We start from the raw sequence: 21264 nt of genomic DNA, 5'->3' as shown, positions 1-21264 counted from the left end.
TCAAACACTAATCCGAATAAAACCCAGACAAATCCTTCAACCACTGCCATCCCTCCTGTAATTTTTTCCTTACTTTGAAAAACATGACTAAACATGGTATATATACTAAGCAAGAAGGTTCTTTCTCTATATGCTCTTGCTAACTCTCTGCTGGAGTGAAACCCAGTTGCTTCTTTAATTAGCATGCAAACTTACAGCAACAATTTCTTGTTTTCTGGGGTCAATAACTCGAACTTTTTTGTCTTTGGAAGCTGTACAGATTAGGCTGCCATTGCGATTCCAGCTCACATTGTAAATCATATCCACATGCATGTCATCCAAGTTTATGAGGGCTTCACCTGTTCCCACATTCCAGATGATGATTGCATTATCACAACCTAAAAAAGAAAACAGCGTCTAAAGTTACAACACTGGTGTATACAGGAAAAAAAACCCCAGCAGCAGGGAACAAGGAATAAAATCTGCTGCAGCTCCAAAGCCTCAGATGCTGACTCTTAAACATGCTCAGTGCCCCACCATGTATGTGGAGCCCCAGGCAGCACACCCTCACTCAAATACAGGCTCAGAGTGGGGACCAAGCAGCCAGAGAAGGCACAGAATTCCTCCCTTGAAAGCATCGAGCACCTTCTCAGAGGTGCTGTAGCTGTCCCAAACAAAGGCAGTTTATGTGGGAGTATTTGGACACTGCTAGCACAGCTGGCCACTGCTAGCACAGCTGGCCACAACCCCAGCCAACATGCTGCCTGCAGGAATGGGGCAAGCAGGAGGGACAGGAGAGGTCCCCAGCAGAGAAGCTGAAGGGAAAAGCAGGAGGTACTGGTGCAGCTGAAGGAGGTCTGTGAGAGTGTGCCCTGGCCGCTGCTACTGCAGGAGCTTTGTGCAGGAGCTCCTGGGTCTTGCATCAACTGCAGGACCACAGAGCAAGAGGCACCAAGGGCAGAGAGGTGATGTTCTTACAACTCTATATGTGAGAATACTGGCTGGCAGCCAGTCATTGCCTCCTCAGGTCAGAGAGATTTGTGGCAGAATGAGTAAAAGTAGCACGGATGGAAAATAGGCAAGTGACAGCAGGAGAAACAGCAGAACAAAGAGGAAAAAGAATGGCAGGCAGCAAAAGCTGAGGTCAGCAGTTTCACAAGAACTACAACCAGCAGCAGAGGTTTTATTCAAGGATCGGACAGCAAGAAGACAAAGAATAAAGCCTAAGATAAGATGACAGCAAAATAAAGAACAGGACTGGAGAACCAGGTAAGGGAAGGAAAGCACAATGTATGACTGAGCAGTTTCTCCTAAGCCTCCAGAGGGGTGAAAACATGTAATGAGGCAGAAGACAACAATCATTCTGACCTCCCAAAGGGCATGGAAGACACCCAAAATCAGTTTGTTGTCACTAGGAGGAACCCTGGAGACTGCAATGACCTGACAGCATCCTTTCTCCTCTGTGTTTCCTGACTAATCCTGGCTGGACAGCCTGGACACACACATCTTGTTGCTTCTACAGGAGTCTGAGGAAGCTACCTCAGAAAAATCACCTTCTCCTTTTGTATGTTCTCACACTGAGTTTCATTACATTAACTGCCACAAGGCCTGCAACTCCAAGCATTTTTGGGGAAACCAGATCAAAACCAAACTGGTACCTCAGAAGGCATTTCTATCAACAGAAAACACACAGCGCATCTGACAGTCCAACTAAAAGGACTGGCTTCTTTTATTGGGCTCCAACCTAAAGGTCATGCTACGAAAGCCTCAGACCGTGCTAATGGATAATGACTTATCCATTTTATTTCCATAACGATGTGACTGTTTTTCAGTGGTCAAAAGACTCTCATTGCATAGACTGTGCCAATCAAGGAGACAATTTTGAAAATGCTGAAGATGAAAGCTTGTGGAAAGAACAGCCAGACTCTGGGATACCTTGCAGGGATCAGCAAAAAGGAGAAACAGTTGGGCCTTTTATAAAAGTATATGAAAACAGGGATGTGGAGAGAGCAGATGTAAATAGTTATCAGTGGGTGAAACTTGCAAATCAAATAAAGTCTGAAACAATTTTAATACTGTAATTCATGCCTCCAGACAATTTCCTGGTTCTTGTCCCTGTAAACTGAAGATAATAAAAGGTCAAGATAAGGAGGGGGCTGTGAGCCATGTGTCCCAGTGTTCCCAGGCACTGCCATTAGTCTTGTGATTCACCAGCCCTAAGCAGCTGGGAGAGGAAAGAAGGAAAAGGAGTCAACAAGGTCTTCTAGAAAATATCTGGTGTGCAAGCAAAATGCGAGGGAGAGATGCTTGTTGACCCCGTGGCCCTGATGCACCACTGTACCTGCACTGAGCAGCACGTTGCGTGCCGTCGGATGCCAAGCCACAATGCCGACTCTCTTGGAATGGCCTTCTAACACTACCACCGGCTCTGTCAGGGACAGGGTGAGTCCATTCTCAGGAATCTGCCACACCTGGAAAGGGGAAAGGAAAGATGGTTAGCCAAGGGCCATCCCCCCTGAAGAGCACATTACTTGTTTGGTTCCAGCATCCTGCGCCATGCCACAGCAGAAGTCCAAGTTGCCAATTCTCGATATAAAGAGGAAGAGAGGGAATCGTTCCCAGCCACCAATAAACCTTCAGCTGATCTGTGCGTAACATCCTTCCTAGCTCACACTGCCAGCACATAACCACCAGCTCCTTATGCTGCAAACACCCTGTTATCGCTGTGTCCAGGGATCCATTCATCTCAGATGCTGCCTAAGATGGATTAAAAAAAATTTGCCTTGCAGCTCAAATTCCATCTGAACAAGCTGCTGTCCTTTCAAATTATGCTTGTCCCTTGGAGGGACGATACTGCTGCTATACTGGAACCTGCTTTTTATTTCTTTAGAGATACTGGCAATTAGTTTTCACATTATGTTTAGAGCCTCCTTTCAGATGCCATTTAACTGAGGAAGAGCAGTTTGGTCCTTGCAAAGGTTAAAACAATGCAAGTCAGCATTGCAGAAACTACCTTCGAATGCAGCGAACTGCCTGTTTGCTTCTTGCCTGCTTAGTTACACAACCCTTCTGTTGTAAGCATCTTCAGGAAAGTGCCATCAAGAGGAGAAACAGACCCCCAAGGATTGCAGAGCACCAGAATTCCAGCCGTGGAGTCAGAGCAGGTTTACGCACTGAAGAAGGCAGCTTCTGCAACAGGTAGGAACCAGGGACTGGAGAGACAAAACCCATCACCCCATGCCCCAAGGCAGGATCAGCCCTACAAAACTATTCCTGCAATTCAGCACTGGACAATCATCCTTGAACTGAATTTGACCTACATATAGTGTATTAAAAAATTAAAATAGAAAGCCCATCAGTAAGCAATTATAGCTACCTCTAGATAGGTGGCAGCATTAGAGCACATTTGCTTCGCCTTCTATTGTTTGCTTTTTCTGGAGTTAGAGAATAGGTCTGGCCAGACCCTGCCCACGATGCCCAAGCAAGCTGTCAGAGCCAGCAGATGCGAGCTGAGCGGATTTCAGAAGCGAGGCAGACAGACATGTGTAAGGGCAGCATGGATTTTTGCACTAATCCCAGTTTCTGCCTTCTCACAGGGATGGCAGCTGCTCAAATAAAAACCCCTGAGATGCAAAAATTCTCAGCGTGTACCAGCTCACCTCTAAATAACCCTAAAATGATTTCGCTTTTCACCAACGCAGTTCTCAGCACTGTCCCTCCCAGCACCCTCAGCATCCCAGGAGGAATGACCTGCGACGGGCACACGACCTCAGCAGAGAATTTCTCTGCGAGGGCTGCAAATCCCTCTTTCTCTTTCTGCCTGACAGAACAGGGCTAGCAACAAGATGACATAAACTGAGGTTTTTACCAGCAGTCACATTTTAAAAATTGGGTTGCAAACTGGAGGCGTTCAGTTTGGAGAAGCAGGATGTCATCCTGTTCACATCCAATTCCACACCAGTTTTGCTAGTGACTGCGGCCACAGCATGCTCTCAGACGACTGTGCTGAAACACAACACGCCTTGCAAACTGCAACAAATCATTTCACCTGCTCATTACACGATAAAACTGGGTTACAAAGCTTTTAATTTTTATAGAAGCAGCTTTCTTCTTGCCAGTCAGGGAATAACAACCTGACAATAGCAACAGTTTAAAACACGTCTGCTGACAAGGGAACTTTAACGTCAGCCTGCTAAAACTGGTACCTGCACTTGATGTCATAACTGTATGCAGGTCTCTCAGATGAAGCACCTCCAAACCCCCCGCAATTGTAAGCGCTGATGCAATGCTGCAGAAAACAGGTATTACCTAAACCAGTAAGAAAGCTGGAAAGAGAACATGAGAGCTGGAAGACCCCAGCAGAAAAGGCAATGCAGGAGAGCCAGGGGCTCTGAAGCAGAGGTACGGGAGGTGCCCAGCAGAGCATTAGGTGACACTGGTGCAGGGGTAGAGGATGCTTGACACGAGCAGCTCGGGTCTGACAGCTCTGCCTGGCAGACAGATGCTGGGGCACAGCTGATGTGGGGATGAGAAGGAAAAAAATAGCAAAAACACTTCTCCACTAAATGAAAAGGCCATGACAGCCAAGACTGACCTATACAAGTGGATGTTACACCGAGGATTAAGCAGGGAGCCAGAGAGAGTCTTCAGGAGCCCTTAAAAAAGGCAAGCCGTGATGAACACAGCCTTTTCTTCCCCTGAGAGAAAGGGTGTGATAAAGTGGCCTGTCCCAACTCACTCAGCCTCAGTCTCTTTGGGGAAGAAGCTTTGAAAATGGAATTTATTCACAAAAAAGACCCAGGAGCAGCACAACCTTTTAGGCCAAGCATGAGCTGCTGACAAGCCATGCTGGGACAGCAGCAGCAGGGTCAGAGCAGCTTCTACACCTGCAGCTGCAGGCAACCTTCCTCCCTGTCGACGGGCAGCTGGAGCAAAGGGACCAGCTCCCCGAGATCCCCGTTGCTCTTTTGCACTGTCTCAGCTGGGAACAGTGCAGGTATCCTTCTGTGCAAGCGCAGCTTTGTAGCAAAGTAACTTGCATGCCAAAAAACTCCAGGACACATTTAAAAGTGAGCCAGCGAGTGCATGGGGTGGGAGAGGAAAGGGAGGCATTAGAGGCAAAATACCAATGAAAAGGATTTTTTAAAAGCCTCTGGAAGACAGACAGACTTTTTTCTTTAAGGGAAAGCCCCTATAGTTTACAGCAGCTGCAGACCAGTGTAATCCTCTGCAGATTACAGAAACTATTGACCTAATAATCCTGCTTGGTATTGCAAAAGAAAAAAAAAAAGAAAAGCTAGGAGTGTGAAAGGTCAGGGTATGCTCCCAAGTGACCTGGCCCACTCATTCCTGCATAGGGTGGGGTGCCTGTCTTCAGCGTGGGATGAAATTAGAGTCACAGGGCAAAATTAAGGAACTTTGGCTTTAGATGCAGGACTCAGCCTCCTGAAGGTGAGGACTCAGGATGAGTACACAAAGGAAACCTTAAAATACTGCAAGATTAACTGGACATCAGTAACCATTTGTCAACTCTCCCACTTGTGGGGGTTTTGGGGTGGGTTTTTTTTTTGGTTTCATGGGAGGTTTTTTTAAGTTAACATGGCTGGTTTGTTTGCGATCGAGGAAGTGAAGTCACGCCACAGTGGTGTAGAGGTTTGGGTCTCAGAGGAAGAGCAGGAGGGAAAGGTTTTGCACAAACAGCATGTGAGAAAGAAAATAAAGCGACCTTTTTCAGCACTTTTTTTTATACCCTTTAAAGAGAATCAAAAACTGTCTCTTTTGGCTCTGCACCAACCTGCAGAGACGATTAAGTCAATTTCTAGAAACAACATCAATTCCTATATTCAAATTACATAAGGAAACAAATGAGTTTGAGCCCTGGGTTTTATCTACCTCCCTGCTCTTGTATCGCTGCAGGAAAAGTCACTTTGTGCATCCATTTTTTGTAGCTGTAAGACCTTCTCCACAGCTAGCTGATCCTGGTTCATCCTGTCCCGGTACCACATCCTAACTGTCTGCTAACAGGTTGGTGTCCCAGGTCATTGCAAGGGCTCTGGTTTAATTTTTAAAACAATTTGCTTGATGAAATGAACTCTACTCTGCCTATTACATGCAAACTCATTAGTATTCATCTTCTGATGAAGCAAATTTTCTGTATCTGAGAAAGGCCCTCTGATACCATCTACAAGCCTTTATACAATCACATTTTCCAGCTGAATTAAAAAACCTGCAGTACATTACAGTCGTTCAGCTTAATATCAAGGATGTATATTTAAGTAATTCCTTATTTGTTGGCACAAGATAACAATTCTTCAAAGAGAACACCAGAAGAGGCCACAGAAGGTATCTGCATGCCACAGTGTTTTAAAGGAAATCTTTCCGAGAACAAGTCAGAGCAGAGGAGATGGGGACTCCCTGTCCCGCTCTTCTGCAAAAGACGAGAGAAATTCAGCAAGAAACAAGCAAATGGGGCAGAGAGGCTGCTGCCATTACCTACATCGCACCGCTTGTCTGATTAGGGCTCCTGTGTTACACTGGACGTATGAAATGGGCCACGTTCTGGAGAACTGAGAACAAGGCACAAAGAGGAAATACTTCAACACTTGCAGACGACAAGTATGTCATTATATCTCAAACCACTTCAAGTGATTTGTATTTGCCAACTCAAAAGGAATCTCTTGGCTTCACACTCCAACTGGCAAAGGCAAGAGGAGACAGAGGCCAACGCGTGCCCCGAGGAATACCCAGCGTGGGATGAAGGAAGAGTGTTCGCTCCTCCACGAACCTACGCTCCCACAGAGAAGAAAGCAGGCCGTGTTCTGGAGGGGTCCATTCTACTCTTCCCTCCGCCGGGATCAGACAGTCATGTGCTTATACCCACTGGCACCGTTACCTGCACAAAGGTGGTCTTGCAAGGGTGAGCTGTCCCAAGCATTGCCCCCCACCACCTTTTTCTTCTCTACCTCCAGATAATTTCTGAATGCATGAGATGTGACAGCAAAATTAATGAGCATATCACCTGAAACTGTCAGATCACGTGCCTTTCATCAGAAAAATCTCGATGCAGCTACAAATAGTTAAGCCTCTAAGGCTGTCCAAGCTACAAAGCCCAGCAGTATCAGAGAAAGATGTCTTCTTTCCCAGTCTCTTATTTCAACCCCTAGTCTAAGGATCTCAAAGGTTCAAGGTTTATATGCAGCTCACAGGGTATTTCCACCTTCTACAAATCTGAGGTTCTATTTACATGAAAATGCTTCTAGCTTTTGAAGGGGCCAAGTTAACCTTCCTAGTGCAACGCAAAGGCTGCAGGCAGTTCAAAGTTATGGCTGTAGGAAATGAGCCCTCTTCATCCCAGAGACGTTGGTTAGATAGCATCTCGAAGACATGCTCTGTCCCTCAACACATATCTAGTTGACATTGATGAAATCTTTTGTGGCGGAGGGTAAGGTCCTAAATCCTTGAGTGCCAAGGCACAGATGGTCTTTAAAAACATAAGGTATTTTTTTAAAAGCAGCTGGCACTTCTGTGGAAAGCCACGTGATTTCCTCTACCACATCACTTTTTCTCATTTCACATTGGCTAATGAAGAGTTCAGAGCTGATGAACAGCCACATATCCTTTAAAGTAAGATGAGTTTATTCAGTGACAGGCTGTTCAGGAAGCAGGACTCCAAAACCTTTATTGAAGAAAAGCAAAGAAAACAGGATGCTAAATTACCCATGCCAGGACAGAAAAGCAATTAAAAATGGGAAGGCTCATTAGGTCATGCAGTTTGTTTCCAAATAGTCCAGGCCAGGGTTGTTCCTGACATACTCTAGCTCTGTCCAGCCCAGTTAACAACTGTCCCAAATGATTTGGGATACATCATTTCCCATCAGGAGTTATGTGATACTTAACAGGAGATTTGACTTAAGTCTTTAGCTAGTCCACTTTGCCTTCTTCATTGCTACTGTTGGCACTCAGCTTCGCTCCATTTTAAACTTCCAGCTAACATGCACCTAACATCTTCCAAACCATGAGTTGCATATGCTTGTTCCTTCAAGCGCAGCAAGGACTCACTTACTTCACCCTCCCAGGTGCTTGCTGCCTTCCACTCAAGACACGGTCACACAAACAGGTACCATACACGAACACGAGTGTGCAAACTCACAGCCAGCTACACCACAGTGCCTGTCCACATGTGTGCTGCCTCCAGGGACAGAGGGGAAGCTCACCCCTGGCTTCAGTGTGTGTGGATAAGCAGCAACCGCAGAGAAGACAACCTACTGTGAACCCACGCCCCGCGGAGCTTGTTTGTGCAGTTGTAGGCTCAGATTCTCGCAGACAGTTTGTGTCTACATTAGGAGCGTTTGGACAACTTGTAATTGAACACTGTTGGTTTTTCTACATAATTCAATCCCCCTGGAGTCTCACAACATACTTCTCATTGCACTTGGATTAGAGACTTATTTTGCCTCCAAGAAGGCAGCTATGGACCTTAGCTTTGCCCACTTCTGTTGATGCTCATGTTTCGGAAACCTTTCCTTCTGACTCGCAGCCCTTCTGGATCCTGGTTTCTGGAGGAACATTCCTCCATCCTTCAAAGCTTAGTTCTAGCCCAGTAGTGAATGTTGCAAACACAGAAGCTTGTTGTTTTGTTTAATATTAAATATAGTACATTTTGTTAACGTGCTTCAGCTTCCAAGACTGAGAGATCACAGGCAAGAGCTGTCCCAGGATAAGCCTCTTGGGATGAATCCCCTCCCAAACATTTTAACGATGAACAGAAGCAAAGGAATTTATCCGACATGATCTATAATAAGATTTCAATATAACATTCAGCCTACAGCATTTCTAAATATGGCCAAAGATCACTGAAGTTATTTGGCATTATTTCATCTTACAAGGATTTTCTTTCACTTTTTCTGCTGTGTTTGCATACACAGGATTCCACATCCATCATGGAGCAAGGTTGTCTATTGTTCAGCAGGCTCTGACTGAGGTAAAATAGGTCTCAGGATCAAGGTTGGCAGGTGTAGTATTTGGATTATTTTTTATTTATTTATTAAAAAACCCCTTTTGACATCTACTTACAAGCTGCAGATACAGGAAAAAATTAAAGTGTCACCCTTAAATCAAGGGCTGAAGCAATTCTGAAACCTGATGATGGGCTTGTTCCCCTCCAGTCCCCACCTCTTTGCAACACACACCACTGCATCCATTAGGATGTTTGAGGTAAGGAACCACCTCTGTCTTCTGCAAAGCACTACAAATCAAAACACCTCACCACTGACAGGCACTCTTTCTTCTCTTTCCTCTTCCCAAACATCAGACAAATCCCCAGGGGAAGGAAAAATGGAAGAGCAATTGAAGACAAAGCCAGGAAGACACAGGCCAAGTCCGTTACACGAAGTGCCATCTCAGTGCTGAAGAGATTCTTCTCAGAAGTCTGAGGTTGCACCTTCTCAAACAGTAATGTGAGAAGAAAGTACCAATTGTGAGAGTCCAAATCCTGTTGTTTTGCAGGCAATAAAGCTCACTGCTATTTTTGCTCCAATTTTTAGCTAGGTCCTGCAGCCAACATAGCATCATTTTGTAAGCCAAGACAAAATGTGCAGAATGCCCACGACCACTCTCACATCAGCAAGGACTCTATCCTCAGTGTCAGAACAGGAGGTATCTTCAGAAATACAAGTGTCATTTGCAGCAGCATTTTGAGCATGAAGCAAACCCCACCGCGCAAGACAAATTTAATACTCTTACCATGACGGTGCAGTCCTCAGAGCCACTGGCGATGACCTGGTCATTATGAGGACACCAGTCTATGTCCAGCACCGGTCCTGTGTGGCCACACACTGTTGGGTAGGACTTGTCAATTCTGCCTGTCTGAAGGGGGGAAACAAGAAAGAGAGCTGTATTACACAGACAGCACAGAGCACATCTCAGAGCAGAGGAAGATGCTTCCCAATTCTCCGTTAACTCTTCAAGGATTCACAATTTCATGAAATTTGAATCATCTCATGTATCGGTAGAAGAAACAAACCAGCAACTCTCTTCTTCAGCACCAACTAGCTGGAAACTCCCAACAGTGCAAGAAAAGGCTTCAGACATTCAGCACAGGAGGGCTTTGCCGCCCATATCTCAGCATTTGCTGCGACACCGTCCCTTTGTCTGACCCCAACATTTTGGGAAGAGGGGTCTGCTCGACCAGTAAAGCTCTGGTTTTGTCTGTGCTTCACAACGGTGGCCAGCGACAGCTAAAGATAACCAAGCTAAAATGTTAATTGAAGGGTGTTGCTGGTCATTGAATTTACCAAGTCTGCTTGTTTTCATCATATAAGTATTTTGTTTAGATGGAAAGTTTTTAGGACATGGTTGTGCAGAGTAAAATACTGTTTTCAGGAATAAATACTGCTGATGCAGACCGCCACAGCCACCCACCCCTGATCCATACCTGCCTCTCTATGGCCAGAGGACCGCGGTCACCAGCACGCTGCCAAAGTCAAGCTCACTACACAGATAAACTTTCCAAGAAAACAAGCTAATGAGATGTTCCCACTTAACTGAGACAAATCTAGCAATGCCAACACAGTTGTTGCAAAGACACCAACTTTGGCAACTGGGTCTACATTTTGCTGATGGAGCCCCTTCCTATCCTGAAGCACCTGACCCCTTCAAGCTGCTGATGCACCAAATACCCTCTGTGTGAAAGGAAATAAAAATCACTCTAGCTAATCATCGTTATTGCTCTTGGTCAACTCTTGCACACACGGGAAGCAAGTGGCAGGATGAGCAGCAGACTCCTGCTCCTCCAGGGCCAGAACCTAGGTCCCGCTCTGAGGGGTTTTGTTTCCAGGGAATGCCGCAATGGCCTTTTCATGAGCGTTGGGAGAAGAGAGACAGGATGAAGAGGTCTGGGATGGGGTCGTCTTCTTTCATGTTTAGACATGCAGAAGAAATGGTTGGCATTTCACTTCTGCCATTCGGTGGTAACATTCCCCAACCTTGGAGGTGACACCTCTTAATATATGCCTCCTACCCATCTCCACGCGGAAGGCTGTTCCTATTCAACGTTGTCTTACATACAAAGAAACAGAATAATGCTGGATGCTGGCTTTTGAAGACTACTGACCTGAAGACCTCTACTAGCAACAAAACAAGATACAGATCCAAACAGACTTAAGTTACAGAAACAAAACAACCATTATTTCCTAAATGGCCAAATTTAGGTTTCAAAAAAACACTCAGTGACTCAAATGCTTTTGAAATTACTAAAAGTGAAAGTGCTGTAGATGAAAAGCCATAAACCAGACATTCAAAAATTAAAGTCTGTGTAATCCCTCTTGGATGCCATAATGTGAAATAGGATTTAAAAAATTAATACATCCAACTGACATGTATAGTCCATCCATTTTAATTTATCTAATTAAAAAAGAACCATGCAGAGCATATGCGCACGAATGTATTTCAGAAGTCACATTACAGGCTAAATACAAATATAGACCTAAATAAAAATAAAAAATACAACTAATACTGCGAGACGTCAGTGACTACCTGTTCTTGCTCCTAGGCAGGGCTCAGAGTAATCCTTGAAGAGGAGCCTATGGTAATTATTTGCAGGCTGCACGAGTGCTTGTCAGTTTAGTTTAGAGTTTTTACAGTAATTTATTATGGTGGGGGGGGGGGGGGGGGGAGAATTCAATTTGAACAAATTAAACCACAAACTTCACCCTTCAGTTTTGATCACGATGAACCTGAACAGCATGAGCAGCAGCAGCCAACTGCCTGTGACAGCCAGCTGACCACAGGGACCAGGCAACCCCGCCTCCTGCTTTTGATCACCTAAAACGGAGCTCATTTTTTAAACCAGCTATCTTGTACTTCCATTAGCTCACTAAGCGGCAGTGCTCCGAGGGCAGCGAGGAAAACAAGACAATGGAGGCTCCGTGTGAGCCCGCGGCAAGAGGGAGCTCCCAATGCCTGAAAGCAGAAGGGACCAGAGCAGCCACAGGCTTCCAGCTCCCACGGGGGAGCAAGTCCCCTTCCCTTGGCAGGCAAACCAGCAAGCTAGAGTAAAGCTCAGTCTTGTCACCAAGCTAGAGTAAAGCTCAGTCTTGTCACCAAGCTGAGGAACTTGAGATGGATGCACAGGCGCGGCTGTTTTGGACAAGGACAGCATGCATTTCTTGGGCCAGAGCCATCTGGATCAAGAAGAAATTGCAGATGCACAAAGGGGAAGTTAAACCAAATTGAGCAGAAATATCTTTGCACCATGATACAGGTAAATAGATGCTTATCTGCATCATCTGTAAAGTGCACCCTTTTCCTGCCTGGATGTGGCTAGTGACATATGAAAGCCATTTCTAACAAGGGAACAGACAGAGTAAGGATGGGGAAAATGAGATGTTATTTAGAAGCAGTGTGGGGGATGCAGTAACTTCAAGCATATTTATTCACAAAAAATTTACAAAACCAAGCAAGCACAGTACAAACAAGAGAAGGAGATGTCACACTGCCTGCAAACACAGCAGCTCCCCAGGGTCTGGCAGAGGAAGACAATGCCAGGGGAGAGGCACAGCCCAGCAGCATCAACTTCTACACTTGGGCACGGCACTACTGCACGAGAGGACCAACTCAGCTACTCACTAGGGTCCACAAAGAATAGTGTCAAAACAGCAAAATGAGAATAAATAAGGAAGTAAATGGACAGAAGGGCTTACTGGTCAAAAGGCTGCAGCACTGCTCAAACCTGCAGTTCGGCTAGGAGAAGTCCCACCACTTTCAGAGAAGCTACTGACTTGTGGTCAGAGACACAAAACCGTCTTCACGGGGCAGAGGAAACCACGGTGCTTTCCTGAACACATAATAAAGAGCAAGAGCTCTCCTCAGCAACGCTTCTAAATGCACTTCATCTGCTCCACTTTAAAAAAAACAACACTTTTATTAGAAAGCATAACCCTTCAAAGGGGATTGAATGGGCTGCCGAAGGACAACCCATGTCACCACCCCAGGGCCTGACCCAGCACACCTTCCCCTCAACCACCCAGCAGGGTGAGAAATGAGTAGTTTTTTTAACTCAAATGTGTTACTTCACCACCTCTCTAAGCCAGTTTTGCAAATACCATCCATGCAGGCTACACTGCAGGCTTCCTCCTCCCAGCAGCGCTCCCCTCTCCGGAGTAGGGGACTCCTATTCCTGGCATTGTGCGGGATTAGCTGTGCACAGAAGAGCTTTAAAAACAGTATTTGGAGGGCTTTGCCAAAAGGGAAAGACCAGGAAGCCTGCAGTAGGGTATTAAAAAAATGCCAGCTTGTAAAATTACCAAATCCAATGTTTCTAAATACAATTCCTTCTAAAATAGATGCCTCTGCCACAAGAACACCATGAGGTTTGCAACTTTGCTGCCAAATGGGTGTGTTTCCATGTTACTGTAATACTCCCAGGTTTGGGGATTTATTTATTTTTAAAATGTAATCTTTTAATTAGTTAAGGATTTAAAATAAATCTCAAGTGCTGATACACAGCTTAAAATTAACTCGGTATGACTTCAAGAAATTAAATCCTTCTCATAATCCATTATGACTCTGGTTGAGCAACATATCACAGTAACAACTTTTGAAACTCGGAGTTGTATTTTATAAAAAGTTAGCCAAAAAGGTGAACTTGAGGATTACTATTCATATGCTGGATGGCGTTGACTAGAAGCACACTCAATATTCAGGTCCTTCAGCAGGTGGTAAGCTGACCTTACCAAATGGAATTCATTTAGTGATTTCACATATCCCAGATCAGAAAAAAAGGACAGATGAGAAGAAAAAAAAATTGTCATGAAATCCAGAAGGGACAGGTAAGTGGCACAGGAAAACTGTTCCTAAAAGCAGTAGCTTTATGAATTAATTTGACTGTCTTACAATTGCTTCTCTGCCAGATAAGGGCAATTGGTTGCAGGAAACAGCTCATGGATTATGGTAAAAATATCACTGGGAACAGCTGCTTCCCCCAACCCATAGTTGTGCTCATTAAGATCACCATTTAAAATAGGGAAGTGGCATCAAGTTGCACAAGCAAAAGCAATTCCCCCACCCTTACTTTGCAGAAGTTTGAGGAAGGAAACCAGGTCACAACTCCAAAGTTTGAAATACAAACCAACTAGTACCTTTTCTCTGTTAAGAGACAAATACTCCTTTTTTCTTAGCTAAATTGTGCATTTTCCTTACAACAAACTCAAGTTTCACAAAGTCCAGTCGAGTGAAGTTTAATGTGCTCTGGCCGCTGAACCTCCACCTCTGGTTGCAGCAGCTGGTCATGCAGGAGGCAGTTGGGAAAAAAAACTGCAGAAGGATGTAATGAAAGTGCATTGCGCTCTCGTGACCATGACAAATAGACATTAGTCACCCAGCAAACCAATCAAGGCATCCATAACTAATTTGGAAGATTATGAAAAGTGTTACTCCCAAAACGTCTCCTGTAATGCCATGCAATAAGACTTTAAGGCATTCATAACTACATACTGCTTTCAAACTAGACCACTACAAACATTGCTTGTGCCCTCCAAAAAACCCTCAGCAGTGCTCCTGTTCTCATTTTATCACCTTGACAGCTACAAAGCTGTGACATTACAGTAGACATTACAGGCTGCTACAGAATGGAGACAAAGGTCCTTGTTCCGGAGCGCCCAGACCTAAATGGATGCACAAAGAGAAGGGAAGAAAAATGCGGTGACAGACAGGAATCCTGCACAAAGCTAACCCTGCCTGAGCAGCGAGAGCAGGGCTTTGAAAACCACGGCACTGTGCGGCCCCAGCAGATTTGGCATCGCAGCTCAAAGCACAGTTTGGAGGGTTTCAGGCATGTGGGCAGCCGGGTGGAGCAGACAGCAATAGTGAGGTTCGTCTCTCACTGCTGGGAGAGGAACTGCAGCAGCTGGGGGACTCCATCCTTTGCAGCGGGTGCTTGCAGCTGACCAGAGAACAGAGACATAAGAGCTGGTTGCAACTGCAGGATGCTTTACACTGGAAAAGGGTACGTTTTTCTGCAGAATCCTTCACAGAATTAGTTGCAACAATCAGCTACTCACATGCTGGCTTTAAAAAAGGAAAAAAACCAACACAAACCACCCCCCCAAAACCCAATCCGAACTGCTAACTCCTATCACTCGGAGCTGGGTGTGCAGCACAGCTCCAGCATTTCAGCTAGTGTCCATCCCCATTTCTAAAGGAAAGCTCTAAACACATTTCAAAATCAAATTTCAGCCTCAGCTAACTGTCAGCTGAGGAAGCCCTTCGGGCAGAAGATGCAGAGATTCAAAACAAAGAGACCTGTTGCCCAGAAATTACATTAAAATTAACAAGATACAGAGTTGCTCTTTTGTTCCATCCCTAAAGTATGATTTCAAAAGCAGTCAGTTCCCCGTACTACCTTTCCAACTGAAGGAAAACTAATCCGTGTCCTAAAAGTTTAGGGTTCTGGGATAAAGTGGTAAAACCCAGCTGCAGTTCAGGAGGCGGTGGAAGACGAGCACCCATCCAGAATGGGCAGAGCTGCTGTGCAAGGAGGCAGTGCCCAGAAAGGATCCATGGGGAATAACAGCCTCGTGTCACCCAAACACACTCATCCCCAAGAGCTGGGGACAATCCAGGACTCCAGCATCGGCCACAGCAAAACAAACTGGGACCAGTAAAAATGCAGACGGGGAAGGAGGAGACAGAAGAAAGTCTGGACAGATCCCAGGAAAGAAGCTGTTCTGTTCCAACCATTTCTGTTGAACTCATTTTGTCCCTGGACTTCCAAGATCTCAGTTTAGTTGGAAGTTTTAAACAGCTAAACCAGGATTTTACTCTCCATTTCAGGCCCACCTGCAGCCCTGCTGTAAGTGTGCATGTATGTATGGTTTGCGTATGTATGTTTGTATCCTACACAAACCAGCGACATTACACCATGGAGACAACAACTCAGAAATTCATGCTGCTGGCAGAGCAACATTATTTTTCATCTGAATATTGGACAAATACACAACTTCTGAGGACTTACTCCACTCCTTACGCTCCGTTTTAACCACTGCATACAGACAGGAAGGCAGACCTTGATCATGCGTAGTGCTCTCCAAGTGCAACAATCTCTTTTTCGTACCTGCTTGCAGACAAAGCTATCAAGCACAACTTCCATTTTCATTACTGGACAAAGCCTTAAAACTGCAACAATATCTGTACAAACCATTGGTTGACCATGAGGCAGGGGACAGTATTTGCTGCTTGCTTTGCTAGAGAAGTGAGATTTATTAGCCACACTGCCTGCCCTCTCTTTCCTAGTACACTAGAATCTGATGATCCATTGGAATCAAACTGACAGTGATAAATATAAACCTTGGGTTTTTTTTAAAATCAGCTTTAGAGAAAAATCTAAGGTGAAATAAAAGAAAGAAATCCAAATTAGTGCCCGACTAGGGAAGGTGCAGTTATAACTCAAGCCCACATCCCTCCTGAGTGGCATACGCACCCCAGTTGGGCTAGTAAGGCACCCATGGGAGGTGGGCACGTGCTGATGGGCCAAGAGAGAAAGGATGTGTAAGGGAGCTGGGGAACATTTCCTCTATGCAGAGTGGTTATCGGAAAAATCTGCAAGAAACCAGGTTTTAGCAGTTCCACTAGTCACAAGATAACTCAGATCTTTAAAAACCACCAATGTCTTGCTTTTTTATTCAGTTGTTGCAGAGTTGTCTTGAATTTTAATCGCCTCCACCCAACATTCAAAACTACTTGGAGCTGCGTGGAAATCTGACCAAAATTTAAGGGGAAATATCCCTTCCTAGTCTTCAACCTTGCCAACTTCTCTCACAGGGACACTGCTATGAATAAGACCCACAGCACTAGTACTGACAGGGGCTCCATGGCAGCCAAAGTCAAGACAACAGAAACTCATTTTAATTCATATTCTTCCATCCACACTCCACCTAAAATTGCTGGAAGGGCTCAATGAACCCACTACAGCAGTACCTCCTGATTTTATTTTACACACAATTCAGAAAAGGATGATTTTTTTTTTTTCCCAGTCCTTCCTGGAGGAATGAGAATGTGGAACAGCTGATTAACAACTTACATATGCCATGGTTGAACAGCAAGGCATGTCACTTGCAGAACAACATATTCCTTCAAGAAGATCATCCCTGAGGTGTGCACTCACCCACCCACATGCTAATTGCCTCTCAGGGCACCCATCTGATCACAGCTTCTGTAGGAATGCTGCCTATGTAAAGGGAGTGCAATATGAAGTCAGGCACACAAATGGAAAATCTAATAAAAGGTATATCCAAAGGGGACTGAATAAGCCTCTTCTAAAGGCCTTACATAACATGACTTTCAGCTGAAGGCATCTTTCTAGACGAACTGAAACAAAAAGGAGCCCTTTGCAGCAACTTTCTTCTTTGCAGATACAAAAAGCAAAGATTTTTCAAGGAGGGAAAAAAAAAAAAAATTGTATCCAGTTCTGCTGTAATGTAGACCCAGCATCAGAACCATGCACTAAACCCAGGTATTTGCATGTCACTTTCCCCAGCTCAACAAGAAACCCAGAAAATTTTCATCTGGGCTGTAAAACAGGGATCACCCATCGAGTTGGGCAGGTAGATCCGCCACAACCCCTCTCCTTTGACAGCAGAGACAGGGAGATCTCTGTCCTGCTGTTTCAATTGTCATCTGAAGGAACATGAGCACACCAACCACTGCACAGCAAGGAGCACAGCCCTTCCTAACAGCATCCCAGAGGATAACCTGCAGTCCTGAGTTCATTCCGCTGGGAATGATGCACGGAAGCAAAGATGACAAGCCCACCACCTCCTGAACACCAAGCAACCTGCCCCGTCCAGGCTGAGCACAGGAGGGCTGCAAGGACAAGGCAGAACGACCGACTCTCAGCCCTTGCACACCACTGTTGTGAAAGCGCCAACCTGCCAGCTGAGCTGGGCACTGAGAGCCACCGAGCACACGCCCATCCTGCTCCTACCGGAGATCTCCGGGGAATGCGAGCAGGAGAATCGCTCCTTCCCTTACCTGCCTGTCTCTTCCTTAATTCCCTAACAACAGCAACCATTTACCATGCTGGAGGTGATCTTCATCTAATCTAGCAGCAAAGGCTGAGGCATGCACCACTTGACTGAAGAGTTTTATCCCGGGGTTCCTTCCCCATGCACCCACTTTTTTGCCTGGGATAAGGCTCAAAGAAAATCAACTCTAGAAGCCTGCAAGCTTCCAGTTTAATGGCAATATTCTACACTAACGCTTTGCTCAGTACCAGTCAGCCCGTAGTTCAGAATAAGCATGCAAGTTTTCGGTGTTTTTTCCCTGGTGTGTACAGTTAATGCTGATTAGCTTGACTCTTTATCGTCTACACACCATCAACTGATATACATTACAGCTTTTTAAAAATATGTGGTTCATTCCAAACAGAGGCCATCTCTCTGCAGACCAACCAACCTGTGGGAATTACAATTTTCAGCAACTCAGACAGTGGCCGTGGCTATTGCTGGAGCATGGGAATGACGAGTTCCTGGCAAAGACCCTGCACATGTGCATGCAAGAAAACAGGAAGTTCAGACAAAGCATTTCCACTGCCAGCAAGCCCGGCTCAGCTGCACCAGCCCCGGCTGCTGCTCCGCACCGGGCTCTGCGGGGAGCACCGGGGGACGGAGAAAGAGAGGACGCAGCCCCCTGGGTCTCCGCACACCTCCACCGGGGCCTGCCGGAGGGAGTCTCCCCACCGCCTCCGTCCGCCCCGCGGGGGCAGGGAGCGGAGGAGTGGCGCGGTTGGGAGCGCAGCCGCGGAGGGGCAGGTCGAGGGGCGCGGCGGGGCCGCGGCCGCGCAGGGGTTAATGGCCGCGCACTTGCCGCGCCGCGTCCCCGCCCCCGCCAATCAGAGCGGCGGCGGCCGGCGGCCCCGAGCGCTGCCATGACCATATAAGGTAAAAAGCCGCGGCCGCCGCAGTGCCGCTGCGGCGGGAACGGCTGCGGGCGGGCGCGCGCGCGCGCCTCCCGGGGCGGGCCGGGCGGGGAACCCCGGCGTTCTCCTCCCCAGCACATGGGTGCTCGGTGCGGGGTCCCGGGGAGCTCATCCCGTCCCCCAAAAACCACACACAGACCCCGCCCCGACCTCCCGACCCCCAGCCGCTGCCCACGGCCGGGGAGGGAGCCGGGAGCCGCCCGCCTGGCAGCAAAAACCCGCCACCACAACAACAAAAACACAATATTACTGAAACTTGGCAAGGAAAAAGACATTTAAAATGAGTAAAAACTGCTTTTCTGGGATTACACGGGCCCTTTGAAGCGCAGGCTCGGCTCACCGCTCACGGAAGGTCAAGCCACATTCGAAGTAATTCACAGTGACCCGCACAGTGCTGGATTCAAGTGGACACGATGCAATTAAGTTCTAGGAGGGCCATTTTCCCTGCAGACTCTGGCAGCCTCCTGAAGGCTCCGAAATGCAGCAAGTGTATTTTTATGGCTTAATTTTAAAATCATACCAAAACCATGGTTTAAAATTGACCCCCTTTTTATCCCCCCCCCCCCCCCCCCCCGAATATAACAGCGAAGATTTTGCTGTGGGAACTCAATGAATACCTCTGCTAAACGGGCTCAAACAGAAATCAAAATTTTAGGGTGTTGAAGGAACTGAAGGAACAATTTCATCAGCCGAGGCTATAAAAATAAATGAGGAACATAAGAACTGGTTAGAGCAAAGCCAGCAACGTGTTGCATTGCAAAAGAACGTGTCAGGCTGGGGGGTTCAGGAACAGAGTTCTTCAAGCTTTGCATGAAACCTTCTCATATATGAATATTAAATAGCTGTGTAAAACAGGACAGGAACATCATTGAGGGCACAAATGCAATGACAAATACAGAGGAGGGCAGGAGGAATAACTGAATAAACGTAAAAAAACCCAAACATAAGATGGCACTTAAAAATGCAAAAGGCCAGATCACTCAGAATTAGCAAGAATTTCTGCCAGGGACTGAGAAAACACTGGGAAGTAAGAGAAAAAGAGGGGTGCATGTCCTTTGCCATCAGCATTTGATTGTGCCATGATGCAACACGAGTGCAACTGCGTGCTGTGTTGAGCAAGGAATTTCTAATCGAGATCTGTGCCATCGTGCGTGGCTTGGGCAAGAGCAGGACACGTGGCCCTAAGATGACCGCAAACCAGAATATTTGCAAAGAAGGGCTGTTAATAAGATAGCAAAATGGAGAGCTATTTAAAGGAGGCTAAGGGTTTGGCTTGCTTCGCTTAGCACAACTGAGGCATAAGTGAGAACTCGCTGCCTCTGTTCCTGCAATGCACTCGCCATGTGGGATGCTATATTCAATTCTGGTCACTATTTCTATATATAAACAGGGCAGATCTGCAAATGGAGCTAGGAAAAAAAGGACAGGGCTGATGACAGACTGAGGACATCTTAAGTGTATAGTTAAGAGAAGCTTGAGGGTCACAAAGAAAATAATGTTACAGAAAAAGACTTTCATCACAAGAATTTGCTGGTTAAGCATCAGAAAGGGAGATCACTGCCCTCCAACAAGGGTAAAAGAAAGATGCTCTGCAATTTTTTCCATGCTGTATCAGGGGGCAACAGGAATTTATTTCAGTCTGAGACACTGCTCCTGCTCATTTGTGTGCTTTTATACCACAGCATTGTAAGAGGTACTGCCAGGAAGGCTTCTGTACCCATCTTTTCAGCCTCCTTCCAAACCTTTGATCCGGCTATTCTCATGGCTGACGGACAGGAACCTAACTTTTCTGTGTATTTTGCAAAGTACACCCCTGGGGTTCTACAAATAAATTCAAAGTGTAAGGGGAAGAAGTAGAATGTATATATGGGGTCACTGAAAGATTATTTATTGGAGACTTAGCAGCATTTTGCACAGTAGATAATGTAAGGTGTGTTTCCCTGCCCATGATCAGATGAAGCCCCTCTCCTCGGTATGTCAGGTACTAGGGGCTAACAAGATCTGGCTGAAGTATAATAAAGCCTAGACACAGCCTTGTGATCTGGGAGAACTGTGGGACACCTGTGGTGGTACCTGGAGGAGCTGTTTTCTTACTGAGATTATTCTTGTCTTATACCATACAGAGAAAGACTAGCTGAAGGGGCTGGCAGCAGTCTAGACCAGCTGAGATGCCAGGGCCAGGAGGCCCATGGAAATGCCTTCCTTGGAACCAGCTCGCTCCTTCGCATCCATCTGATACAGGGCTGCAAGAAGTAGTTAGGTTCAGGTGCATTCCTGAATTAATTGACACTCGAAGAGCTCAGAAAGCCAAATCC

General features: G+C 46.1%; 1 protein-coding gene across 4 annotated transcripts in view; it reads right to left on the bottom strand.

Moving 5' to 3' along the window:
- The window catches only part of CORO1C (coronin 1C), a 54614-nt gene that overhangs the window by 7693 nt on the left and 25657 nt on the right, over nt 1–21264 (bottom strand). For all 4 annotated transcript variants that reach the window (XM_030024730.2, XM_041125821.1, XM_030024732.2 and 1 more), the window contains 3 exons: nt 9721–9843; nt 2321–2450; nt 196–377 (listed from right to left, as the gene is read on the bottom strand). In XM_030024730.2, the coding sequence (XP_029880590.1) occupies nt 196–377; nt 2321–2450; nt 9721–9843 (435 nt within the window). The remainder of the gene's footprint in view (nt 1–195; nt 378–2320; nt 2451–9720; nt 9844–21264) is intronic.

The sequence above is a fragment of the Aquila chrysaetos genome, chromosome 9, assembly GCF_900496995.4.
Source record: "Aquila chrysaetos chrysaetos chromosome 9, bAquChr1.4, whole genome shotgun sequence".
Taxonomy (NCBI): Eukaryota; Metazoa; Chordata; class Aves; order Accipitriformes; family Accipitridae; genus Aquila; species Aquila chrysaetos.
The sequence above is the reverse complement of the archived record's forward strand: the minus strand, read 5'-3'. Positions and strand labels throughout refer to the sequence as shown.